This window comes from Tetrao urogallus (genome assembly GCF_951394365.1).
Source record: "Tetrao urogallus genome assembly, chromosome: 1".
Classification (NCBI taxonomy): domain Eukaryota; kingdom Metazoa; phylum Chordata; class Aves; order Galliformes; family Phasianidae; genus Tetrao; species Tetrao urogallus.
In genome coordinates this window covers 192933346-192945083 of record NC_136813.1, presented here as the reverse complement: position 1 = coordinate 192945083, position 11738 = coordinate 192933346, and the positions used below count along the sequence as shown (strand labels likewise).

Here is an 11738-nt window from a genome sequence, read left to right as displayed (position 1 = left end):
GTCCCCTCCCAGTGGCCAATGACACCCCTGTCTTGCTCCCCATAGCTCCAACGAGACGCTCTCCTGTGTCATCATCTTTGTCATCGTCTACTACTCGCTGATGTCAGGCGTCATCTGGTTTGTCATGCTGACCTACGCCTGGCACACATCCTTCAAGGCGCTGGGCACCACCTACCAGCCGCTGCTGGGCAAGACCTCCTACTTCCACCTCATCACCTGGTCCATCCCTTTTGTGCTCACCGTGGCCATCCTGGCTGTGGCACAGGTAATGGGGCTGCAAGCCCACCTTCCCCCCCACCCGCATCCCTGCTTGCTCAGGTGAACGCAGCCAGGTGACATCCCCAATCACCAGGTGGATGGTGACTCTGTCAGCGGTATCTGCTTTGTGGGTTACAAGAACTATCGCTACCGCGCCGGCTTCGTCCTGGCACCCATCGGGCTCGTCCTCATCGTCGGGGGCTATTTCCTCATCCGGGGTAGGTGTGGGTGCACTGTGGGGATGGAGGCACTGCAGGTATCCTCACCCCTGACCAATATGTCCCTACACCGCAGGGGTTATGACGCTCTTCTCCATCAAGAGCAACCACCCTGGGCTGCTGAGCGAGAAGGCTGCCAGCAAGATCAACGAGACCATGCTGCGTCTGGGTGAGGGCAGCCCCAGGAGCACCACTTCTGTGGGAGTTGGGGTGGGAATTTGGGGTGTTTGTCCCTTGGATGCAGACATCCCTGTCCCACGTCTTGGCACCAAGAGGCAAAGCTGCGTTGTTGATGGTATCGCTGGAGCTCGACTCAGCCAGGAACGTCCAACTTCTCTTTCAGGCATCTTCGGGTTCTTGGCCTTTGGCTTCGTCTTCATCACTTTTGGCTGCCACTTCTACGACTTCTTCAACCAGGCAGAGTGGGAGCGAAGCTTTCGGGAATATGTCCTGTGAGTGGAACAGGGACAGTGAGCAGGGGATGCGTTAAGTGACTTGTTTTGAACCCTGCATCCCCCAAGAGGGAACTGCGTCCCCTGCTGAGGGTGCTGGGCATCCCCTTCACTCGTGTCTGTCTATGCAGGTGCGAGGCCAACGTGACCATCGCCACGCAGACCAACAAACCCATCCCAGAGTGTGAGATCAAGAACCGTCCAAGCCTGCTGGTGGAGAAGATCAACCTCTTTGCCATGTTTGGCACCGGCATCTCCATGAGCACCTGGGTCTGGACCAAGGCCACCCTGCTCATCTGGAAGCGCACTTGGTGCAGGTGGGATCCTGGGATGTCACCCCAGCTGCCACCCAGTGCCCCATGGGGATATCACCCCAGCTCTGTGCCTCATCCAGCTTCCCGTGGGGATGCCAGCACGGCTCCACGTGCCCCATCCAACATCTGGAGATGTTGGAGGTCGTCTTTAGTCTTTTGGCCATCGGGTCAAGGAGTTGTGGGGTCACAGTAGGTTTTGAGGATAATTTATGGGGTGGCGTGTCCTACAGGATATGTCCTGGTTGCAGGACAATGTCCCATTATGTGTCACCGCTGCTCTATGCCCTCTCCAACATCTTCAGATATTGGGATGACGTCCAACATCTTGAGATGCTGGAGGTTGCCCCCTGACTTTTGTCCGTTGAGTCAACAAATTGTGGGGTCACAGCAGGGTGGGGAATGGGGTGGTGTGTTGTGGTTGTAGGACACCTTCACCCCCCACAGGACACCCGTCAGGCACAGTCCCCAGCCCCTGGTTCACCTCTTCCAGACAGGGACAGTCCCCAGGGCCGTGGCTGTGCGTATCCTATGCCGTGGGCCACCCCATGTCCCCCACCTTGTCCCCAGGCTGACAGGGCAGAGCGACGACCAGCCCAAGAGGATCAAGAAGAGCAAGATGATTGCCAAAGCCTTCTCCAAGCGTAAGGAGCTGCTGCGTGACCCGGGCCGGGAGCTGTCCTTCAGTATGCACACCGTCTCGCACGACGGTCCCGTGGGTATGCGTGGTGATGGGGAGGGATGGGGCCACTTCTCCCTTTTGTCTCCACCTTTGGGATGGATCTCCCTCTTTGTCCCCGCCTTCAGGGTGGATTTCTCCCCCACCTTTTTGATGGATCTTCCCCTTTGTCTTGGCAGCTGGTTTGGCGTTTGACATCAATGAGCCATCAGCTGATGTGTCTTCTGCGTGGGCTCAGCATGTCACCAAGATGGTGGCCAGGAGAGGGGCCATCCTGCCCCAGGACGTCTCTGTTACACCGGTGGCAACACCTGGCAAGTCCCTGGGAACGTGAATGGGGAAGAGTTGGGTGGAGAAGAACCTGATGAGATTCACTGAGTGCAGGTGTAGCTCCTGCACCTGGTGAGGAACACATCAGTACAGACTAGGGGCTGAGCTGCTGGAAAGGAGCTCTGAGGAGAAGGACCTGGTGGTCATGGTTGACCAGTGGTTGACCAGTAGATAACCAGCAGTTGACAACAGGTTGACCAGTGGTTGATGAGCAGTTGTTCACAGGTTGACCAGTGGTTGACGAGCAGTTGACCACAGGTTGACCAGTGGTTGGCGAGCAGTTGACCACAGGTTGACCAGTGGTTGACCAGCAATTAGAATCATAGAATCAGAATTGCTCAGGTTGGAAAAGACCTTAAAGATCATCAAGTCCAACCACAACCTAACTATACTACCCTAACAACCCTCTGCTAAATTGATGACAGGTTGACCAGTGGTTGACCAGCAGTTGACCAATGGTTGACCGTGAGTCAGCAGTGTCCAAGAAGGACTCTGCTCTGCCCTGGGAAGACCACAGGTGGAGCACTGGGTCCAGTTCTGGGCTCCCCAGTTTGTGTCAGACAGGGAATTGCTGCAGAGAGTCCAGTGGAAGGCTGCCTGCTCTAGGGAACGTGATGGGTTGCACTGGATGATATCCAGAAGTCCCATCCAGCCCTTACGATTCTGGGACTTTGTGGGCTGAGCTGTGGCCACTCTTACCATCCCTGTGTCCCACAGTGCCACCGGAGGAGCGGAGCAACCTCTGGGTGGTGGAGGCCGACGTCTCCCCAGAGCTGCAGAAGCGCAGCCGTAAGAAGAAGCGGAGGAAGAAGAAAAAGGAGGAGGTGTGCCCTGAGCGCCGCGCCGGGCTCTCTGTGGCCCCCCCGGCCCCCAGCTCCGTGCCTCACCTGCCCCGGCTGCCCCAGCAGCCCTGCTTGGTGGCCGTCCCCCGGTGTAGAGGGGACACCTTCATCCCCGCTGTCCTCCCGGGCCTCCCCAACGGTGCTGGGGGGCTGTGGGATGGCCGGCGTCGAGCTCACATCCCCCACCTCATCACCAATCCCTTCTGCCCCGAGAGTGGCTCTCCAGAGGATGAGGAGAGCCCCGGTCCCAGCGTCGGGCACCGGCAGCAAAATGGGGGCCCTCGATGGCCCCCTGAGCCCCTTCCTGGTGGCAGTGGGGTGACAAGGACTCGGGGCAGACGCGCCGGCTTGGCTCCCATCCATTCCCGGACCAACCTGGTGAACGCGGAGCTGCTGGATGCCGACTCAGATTTCTGAGCCCTGCACGATGCTGGGGACAGCGGAGCCCACCGGCATCTGGGTAGCCCCAAGGGAACGCTGGAGCCCAACCAACACCCGGGGTCAAGCCCAGCGTCGTCCGGATGGATTTGATGCTCATCCCAACCCACCAGCGGGATTTGAGGATGGGAGAAGAGAAACTGGTTGGAGCAGCACCCCTCGAAGGCGCTGCCAGGATTTAGGGGTGAAGGGGACGCTCCCTCACACCCCCAATGGTGGTAGGCAGGTTAAGGTGTTGATTTCAATCCCCGCACGTGGACTGCCCTGCCGCCCCACGGCTAGATGGTACGTAGAGCTTCCCAACACTTTTACGGTGCCAGTAGGGTTTTTAAACAATTATTTTTGTATTCTTTGTAATACACCGAGACGTGGCGGCCCTGCACGGGGTGCAGCAGCATCCCCATTTTTCGGGCTCTGCTGCAGGGATCCCAAAGTGCCTTCCTTCCAGATCCCCTTTGCCGTCTTGGGTGCACCAACCCCCTGAGCAAAGCCTTTTTTTTAAACTGTTTTTTTAAAGAAAAAGGAACAAATTGTATCCGAGCCCTGACGTAGGAGGACACCTGTCCTTGCTGGTGCTTTATATCTCCCCCTTAGTCCTGTAAATGTCTTTTGAGTGTTTATTAAATCCCGGTAGGCTCACGGCTTTCTCCCTACCCCCCCCCCTCCCCCTGGCGACCTCCACGGGTTGATTTTTGCTGTGTAAAGCAGAAACCCTCCTGTATCAGTATTAAATTTGTCAAATTTCCATTGCTGGCGGCTACCCTGGGTTCTGTGGGAAGATGTTGAGGGTGGGGAAACACTGACGAAGCTCCTAAAAGTGCTCGGGGTCGGGGTTGGCTTCCATGGGAGCTCCTCAGTGCTGCCCCTGTGCAAATCGGGGTGAGAATGGGGAAGGAACCAGAAGCAGTGATGGGAGTCGCTTTGGAACCCAGTGGGGATGTTTTGGGATCCTTGGAGGAGTTCTTGGGGCGCTGTTGTGGGGAGCCGGGAGGGGGGGGGATCCTTTGCCAGCAGATGGCACTGTGGATCTGAACGTCCCCAAAGCCGCTCGTCGGGGGGTCCTGGGGGCACAAGATCCACATTCACGGATGGAGCGCAGCTCCCCACGTTCCGCCGTGCCCAAGGCGTGCTTGCTTGTCCAAAGTCCGGCTTCTCTCTTAAATCTGGGCGGAACTGCTCCACCCCAATGCCCACCGCATTTCATCAGCCGCTCCCTCCCTATCTGATAGCGGCTGTTTGCCGAGATAACACCTCCGGCAGCGCTCCCCTGGCGCTGACGTCGCACCGTATCGCCGGAGAGCTGCGGCACGGCCCGTTTGCTCAGCAGGGGAGCGCGGCTCGACGCCCCGACGCGACGGAGCAGCGCCCAATTAACGCGGATTAATCAATCCGTGAGGTTTCCCTTCTCTGGCAAGAAGAGATTGAGATGAATATCCCGAGGGAAGGGACACGCACGGATCGCGTCCAGTTGGGACAACCCCAACCCTACGTATGAGTGCTGTTCCCCATCTCCGCATCCCCTTTTGGGACGCTCCCTAACACTTCTGCTCCCGTCCATCGTCGCCGCCATTCCGCGCCCCAACACCGCCGCACTACATCTCCCAGCACCCCCCGCGCGAAGGGGGTGGGCGTGAGGGCGGTGCGGAGCCGCGCGGGGGCTGCTGGGAGCTGTAGTTCCCTCCGAGAGCAGCGCGGCGGCCAGGCGGCGCGGAGGCCGCTGGGAGTCGTAGTTCCCCCGCCCCCATAGGTCGGGCGGGGAGGGGGGCGGGAGGACTACGACTCCCAGCGTGCCCCGCGGCGGGGCGGGCCTCGATGCTCTGAGGGAGGCGGAGGCGGCGGACGGCGGCGGCGATGTCGGTGCAGGTGGCGGCCCCCGCGGTGGAGCTGAAGGAGCTGAGCGGTCCCATGGAGAAGGGCTGCGAAGCGACGACCGTTCCTCATCCCTCCCCTGGGGTTCCGTGTTCCGGAACGGAGAGGGAAGCGGTCACGGCGGCCGAGAGGCCACCGCCGGGTGCGGTGAAGGTGCCTCAGGCCTCGGCCATGAAGCGAAGCGATCCCCACCACCCACAGCACCGGCATCGCGATGGGGGGGTCGGCGTGGGGGGGGCGGCGGCGGCGGCGGCGGACGGCGGAGCGGCGGCCGAAGCGCTCGTCAGCCCCGACGGCACCGTTAGTGAAGCGCCCCGCACCGTTAAGAAGGTATGGGGGGGAAGGGGAGGGGGGGGATCGTGGGGCTGTCCCTGTATTTGGGGACCTGGGTTGTGCCCTCCCAAACTGGAGCTGTGGTGGTGCCTGGGGACTGGGGTTATCACCCCCTCTTCCCCCCCCCGCACGACCCAAAATAAGTGGTATTTGTATATGTGGGGTTCCTTCCCCCCCCAGATAGGCATTGTGGCTGTGCTTGGGAAACACAGTGACCCCCACAAACTGAGATGCAGTGATCCCCACAAACAGGGAGTGACCCTCCCTCCCCCCCCCCCCAAAGGTGTGACTGTCTCTGTGTTTGGGGATGTGGGGTGAAACTCCAAAGTGAAGCCAAGCTGGTACCTGGAGGCAGGGGCTTGTCCTCCCCTCGTGGTTATGGTTATTGGGCACTGGGGTTGAATCTCTTGTAACTGAAGCTGGGGGGGCAGGGGAGGCCCCCGACAAAAATAGGACTGTGTTGGGGACATTGGGTAACCCCCCTCAATCTGGCACAGTAGTGATGCTTGGACAGGATCACTCCCCCAGATGGACAACGTTATGGTTCTTAACCCCCCTCCCCCCGTCTCCCCAGACCCTCCCCTCCAAACAGATAGCTTGGCAGTGCTTGGTGACCCTTCCATCCCCTCTACCTGCATCTATACCTGTGCCTGGGGGCATGAGGTGAGCCTTGATGAGAACACTGCCCTATAGGTGTGCCCATCAGGTTGGCTTCCCGTCTCCGCCGTTATCTTGGGGACACGGAAATGCCCTGAGTACAGGAGCAGGTACTATGGGAGATATGACGTGGTGTGTGGCTGTGCCAGGCGTGTGTCCGGCTGTACTGCTGTGTGCGCAGCCTGTAGGTGTGTACGTTGTTTGCACGTGTGTGTCTCCATACCTACAGGTATGTGCACACCTATGTGAGTTGTCTCTGTGTCCATTCAGACTCACTGTGTTCTCCTTCCACCCTTTGGACAGGGTAATTAGTGGCTTATCTCGTTAGAATGTGGATTGGCGAACTTTTATCTCATTAGATCTTCAGCTGTGCCGGGATTGGGAGCGAGTTTGTGTCACGGTGATTGCTGCAGAAGGTCCTGATTGGCAGAATTTTGCCCTTCTGTGTTCAACTCAGTGCGTCTCAATGCTGTCACGTCAAAGGGGAGGCCACTCATTGTAAAAATAGGAGTGGTTGGGTTGGGAAGGACTTAAAAGGTCATAGGACTATGGGATGGTTGGATTGGAAGGATCCTTTAAGATCACAGAACCATAGGATGGCTTGGTTGGGTTGGAAGGGTCCTTGAAGATGGTAGAACCAAAGAATGGTTGGATTGGAAAGGTCCTTTAGGGCTGTAGAACACTTGGGATGGAAGAGTCCTTGAAGATCATAGAACTGTAGAACGGTTGGGTTGGAAGGGTCCTTTAGGACTGTAGGACACTTAGGTTGTCTGTAGGACACTTGGGGACTGTAGGATGGTTGGGTTGGAAGGTTCTGCCTTGTCCCAAGCTCTGCTGTCCCCTGGGATGCCCATTTAGTGTGTTAATTCCCAACAGTGCTCACTCAGGGCATTGGGCTCCACAGCCGGATTACTTCACACACAAAGCACGAGTCTGGCTTTTCTAGACTATTTTCCCATCTGCTGACCCAGAAACGTTAGGATCTTGCATTGAATTGCCAAATCTCCATGCATTTGCTTTCAGACCTTCACTGATGTATGGACATCTCCAGAATTATTCAATTTCCCACATCCTTTTCTGAAGTTTGCTCATAATTAGCACTAAAATAGTTCCACACGCTCTACTTTGTGGAAACAGGAGAAGTTCTCCCAAATGCTTTGAAAAACAGATGAACGCAGAACAGAAGACCCGTTGGCTTTAGAGAGGCAATCAGCAACTCTCTCCAAGGCTTCCAAAGCCTTTCTTCCTCATTTCATTCCTGTACTTGTTTTTCCCTCTGTGCTGTTAAGCAAACTGACTTAAAATCTCATAGCAGCACATAAGGAGAACAGAACCAGTCCAGACCAGAGCTGTGTTTGGGGCCGTCATTCTCTGCTCATGCTGCAGGCTGAGCTTTTGGGTGAGTAACAGCCACGGCTGAACTTACACCTGCAGGTGTGAGTCAGGGCCCTGAGTCACGTTGGCTGCTTGCTGGCCCGGGTTTGTGCTTGCACCGTGGTTGGGTGGTAGCATGCTTGCTCACTGAGTTTGCCAGGTGAGCGGTCGCTGTGTTTTGTGTGATCTCTTATTGCGTCCCAAGTTGAGGAGTCCAAACGTGGTGGAGCTGGTGGCTGTGCTCTTACAGAATCCCGGGACTGTAGTGGTTGGAAGGGAGATCTGGAGATTCTCCAACCCAACCCCTGATAGAGCAGGTTCCATGTAGCAGGGATGTGTCCAGGCGGGTTTTGAGTATCTTCAGAGAAGGAGACTTCATGGGTCTTTGTGGCCACAGGACACATGACTGGCTCAAAGCCACCAAGTCCTTCTCTGGAGAGCTTCTTTCCAGCATCTCAGCCCCTAACTGTCCTGGTGTGTGCAATTGTTCCTCCCCAGGTGTAGGACTCTGCCCTCACCCCTGTTGGAGCTCATCAGGTTCCTCTCTGCCCAACTCTCAGCCAGTTGTTAGCATGTGCTCTTCCATCATTCTGTGGTCTTTATCATCCTTCTATCCCAACCTGCCATGGCTCTATGTTCTTTAAGGACCCTTCCAACTCAACCATTCTATGGCTCTGTGATCTTTAAGGACCCTTCTAATCCATCTGTTCTGTGGCTCTTGGGTCCTTAAGGACCCTTCCAACCCAACCATCCCATGGCTCTGTGATCTTTAAGGACCATTCCAACCCAACCATTCTGTGGCTCTGTGATCTTTAAGGACCCTTCCAACCCAACCATCCCATGGCTCTGTGATCTTTAAGGACCATTCCAACCCAACCATTCTGTGGCTCTGTGATCTTTAAGGACCCTTCCAACTCAACCATTCTATGGCTCTGTGATCTTTAAGGACCCTTCCAACCCAACCTTCCTTTGGCTCTGTGATCTTTAAGGACCCTTCCAACCCAACTCTATGATCCTTATGATCCTTCCAACCCAACCATTCTGTGTCTCCATGATCTCTAATGTCCCTTCCAACCCAACCATTCCACGCTGTGTTTCTGTGATACTTTTGGAACATACCTCATGAATGTGTGTGAATTCTGTATGATGGAGTGGAGGGATTTTGTGGGAGTCCTGCACTCCATTCTGTGTTCCTTGAGCGCTGCTCTCTGCTTTCCAAGTTCTTCCACTTCTGCCAGGCTGTTAAGTGTTCCCCCGAGGCTGCATTCTCCTAATGAGCACGGCTGGATGAACACTGCTTCGTTAAATCTCATTGCTGGGGGCCATGTGCTTTTATTGCACACAACACCCCTGGGCCCATCTCCTGGTGGAGTCTGATTTCAGGAGATGCTGTGCTTCTGGCTGCCTGGAAGGAGCCAGAATCCGAATTTTGGTTGAGTAACAGGGATGGAAGTTGTGGGCAGTGCTGGGAATAACGTGACTGAAGGAAGAAAGTCACTCCAAAGGCTGTACAGAGTTACAGTGGCGCAGGGCATGGAAATATCTGTTTTGCTTAGTGATAATCCCGCTGAAACACTTCACTTTCAGCCACAATTGAGTTAATTCCTTCTTTTTTCTCCTGTTCTGTTAGCTGAATCCAGTAGAAATCTGCGTGGGCTGCCAGGTCAACCCATGCACTGAAATGGGAGAAGGCAGCGAGCAGGAAAATGAGGCTGAGGAATGTGAGGCGGTGATTCTGCAGGGAGCACAAAAAGCATGAGGTCAAAAATTAGCAATATATAGCTGTATTTGAGGGCATTTCTCAACTGACCCCTTCTGCTGACAGCCTTGAAGCACTGAATTGCTGCAGTGCTTCTGCTGTGTGCTGGACGCCTTCAGAAAGCAATTTTGTTCCTGGGTGTGTTCTGGGGAGGAAAACGAGGATGCTTAGGAAACGCAGTGCATAAAGAATGCTCAGAAGCTGTATTACTTATTTTGCAAAAATCCATGCTGTCAGGTTGCTATCCTGCTTTTTCCCCCAACTGAGAGCTTTCCCGCAGTACAAAGACAACTTTTGGCCATCCTTTATTACATTGTTTTTGGAAAAAGTGCATGAGTGGAGTCCGCACGCACACGGAAATGCTTTTCATTGCTGTAGAAATGGGCACGGGTGTAGTGAGTGAAACGGAGAGCAGCTCGGGGCAGCACGTGGCTCCGTGACGTGGTGACATTTGCAGGGACTCTGCTGCTGACCTGGTGACACTGTGCTCTTTCCCTGCCTGGGACAAACAGCGTTTTGCAAACAGAGCATTGGAATAGTGTGAGATAAGCAGAGATAAGCCTGGAAGCACACCCTGAGGACGACGTCGTGTGTTGCTGCTGCTGCAAGGTAACTCCGCTTCGTCTTGGCTCGTGGCATGCCAAAATTAAGGTGCTTGCCAACAGGTTTGGGCTTCTGTTCTGAAATGAAGCAGCGACCTTTTTCCTGGGATACCTCAGGGTTCAGCAGGATTCCTGCTGGATCTCGTGAAACGAGAGGAGAGCAGTCCCTGGTTAAGCCTTTCTCCGTGCGCTTTGTGCCCTCCCAGCGAGAGGGACCCATTACCAGTGCTTCTGCTGCTGACATCTGAGGTTCCAGAGTCAACAAGAAAACCCCTTTTGTTTTCCAGGAACTCCTGTTTAAAGTAAAGCTCCTGAGTGTTTCATTCCGATGCATGAGGTATTGGTGCTCTGTGCTTTCAGCATGCTGAGGAGTGTGTTTTGGATTCCAGCGATGAAAAATGTGATATAAATAGGAACGGTTGTGTGCACCCTTTGCTTCTTAGGCAGCTGTGTGTTGTAGAGGTGCTGGGGTGAGGGTATGTCATGGTTTTATGATTTTTTTTTTTATTGGTATTCCCAAACTGTGACAGGGCAGAGAGGAGCAGTTGCCATTCCATAATTCAGTGATCTTTGAGGACCCTTCCAACCCAACCATCCTATCTATGGCTGTATGATTTCTGAGGACCCTTCCAACCAACCATCCTATGGCTGTATGATCTTTAAGGACCCTTCCAACTCAACCATCCTATGACTGTATGATCTTTAAGGACCCTTCCAACCCAGCCATCCTATGGCTGTATGATTTCTGAGGACCTTTCCAACCCAACCATCCTATGACTATGATCTTTAATGATCCTTCCGACCCAACCATCCTATGACTGTATGATCTTTGAGGACCCTTCCAACCCAACCATCCTTTGGCTGTATGATCTTTAAGGACCCTTCTGACCCAACCATCCTATGGCTGTATGATCTTTGAGGACCCTTCCAACCCAACCATCCTTTGGCTGTATGATCTTTAAGGACCCTTCTGACCCAACCATCCTATGGCTGTATGATCTTTAAGGACCCTTCCAACCCAACCATCGTATGGCTGTATGATCTTTAAGGACCCTTCTGACCCAACCATCCTATGGCTGTATGATCTTTAAGGACCCTTCTGACCCAACCATCCTATGGCTGTATGATCTTTAAGGACCCTTCCAACCCAGCCATTCTGTGATTTCAGTAGCCCACATCTTCCATCCTGCCACACAGATTCCTTTTCCTACATTGGGATCAAACATTACAAGTCATCATTTACCTATCCAAGCTAAGTGATTTTTTGGTAGTTGGTCAGAAATTAAGGATTCCTAGCAATCAATTAACAAAGCACTAACAGCATACAGAAGCTCTGTGGTAACATCAGCTGTTTCTTCTTTTTCTTATCAGTACTGCCACGATCTATTTCTCATTATTTCTCATTTGTTACCCCCTCAGCCCTCCTGCAATGAGAGAGGGTTGTAGCTGGGGGGAAAAACTCTGGAGAATAACCAAGCAACAGAACAGTGGGAAGAACACCATGCTCCCTGATTTTGCTGTCTGGCTTCGTAATGCATTCCAGTAATGCACAGATGAGCACAATACAAGCAGAACAAATTCGACTTCAATACAAGAGTTGTGGGAGGGGAACTCTA

General features: G+C 54.3%; 2 protein-coding genes across 2 annotated transcripts in view; both read left to right on the top strand.

Annotated features, from left to right (window-relative positions):
• Positions 1-3507, top strand: part of SMO (smoothened, frizzled class receptor) — a gene marked incomplete at both ends in the record, with an annotated part of 12183 nt that extends 8676 nt beyond the window's left edge. The window contains 8 exons of the mRNA XM_079547619.1: positions 46-265; positions 353-476; positions 553-645; positions 820-928; positions 1060-1245; positions 1810-1958; positions 2098-2232; positions 2966-3507. Of these exons, the coding sequence (XP_079403745.1) occupies positions 46-265; positions 353-476; positions 553-645; positions 820-928; positions 1060-1245; positions 1810-1958; positions 2098-2232; positions 2966-3507 (1558 nt within the window). The remainder of the gene's footprint in view (positions 1-45; positions 266-352; positions 477-552; positions 646-819; positions 929-1059; positions 1246-1809; positions 1959-2097; positions 2233-2965) is intronic.
• Positions 3508-5379: 1872 nt separating this feature from the next.
• AHCYL2 (adenosylhomocysteinase like 2) overlaps positions 5380-11738 on the top strand; it is a gene marked incomplete at both ends in the record, with an annotated part of 45664 nt that continues 39305 nt past the window's right edge. The window contains one exon of the mRNA XM_079533860.1: positions 5380-5727. Within this exon, the coding sequence (XP_079389986.1) occupies positions 5380-5727 (348 nt within the window). The remainder of the gene's footprint in view (positions 5728-11738) is intronic.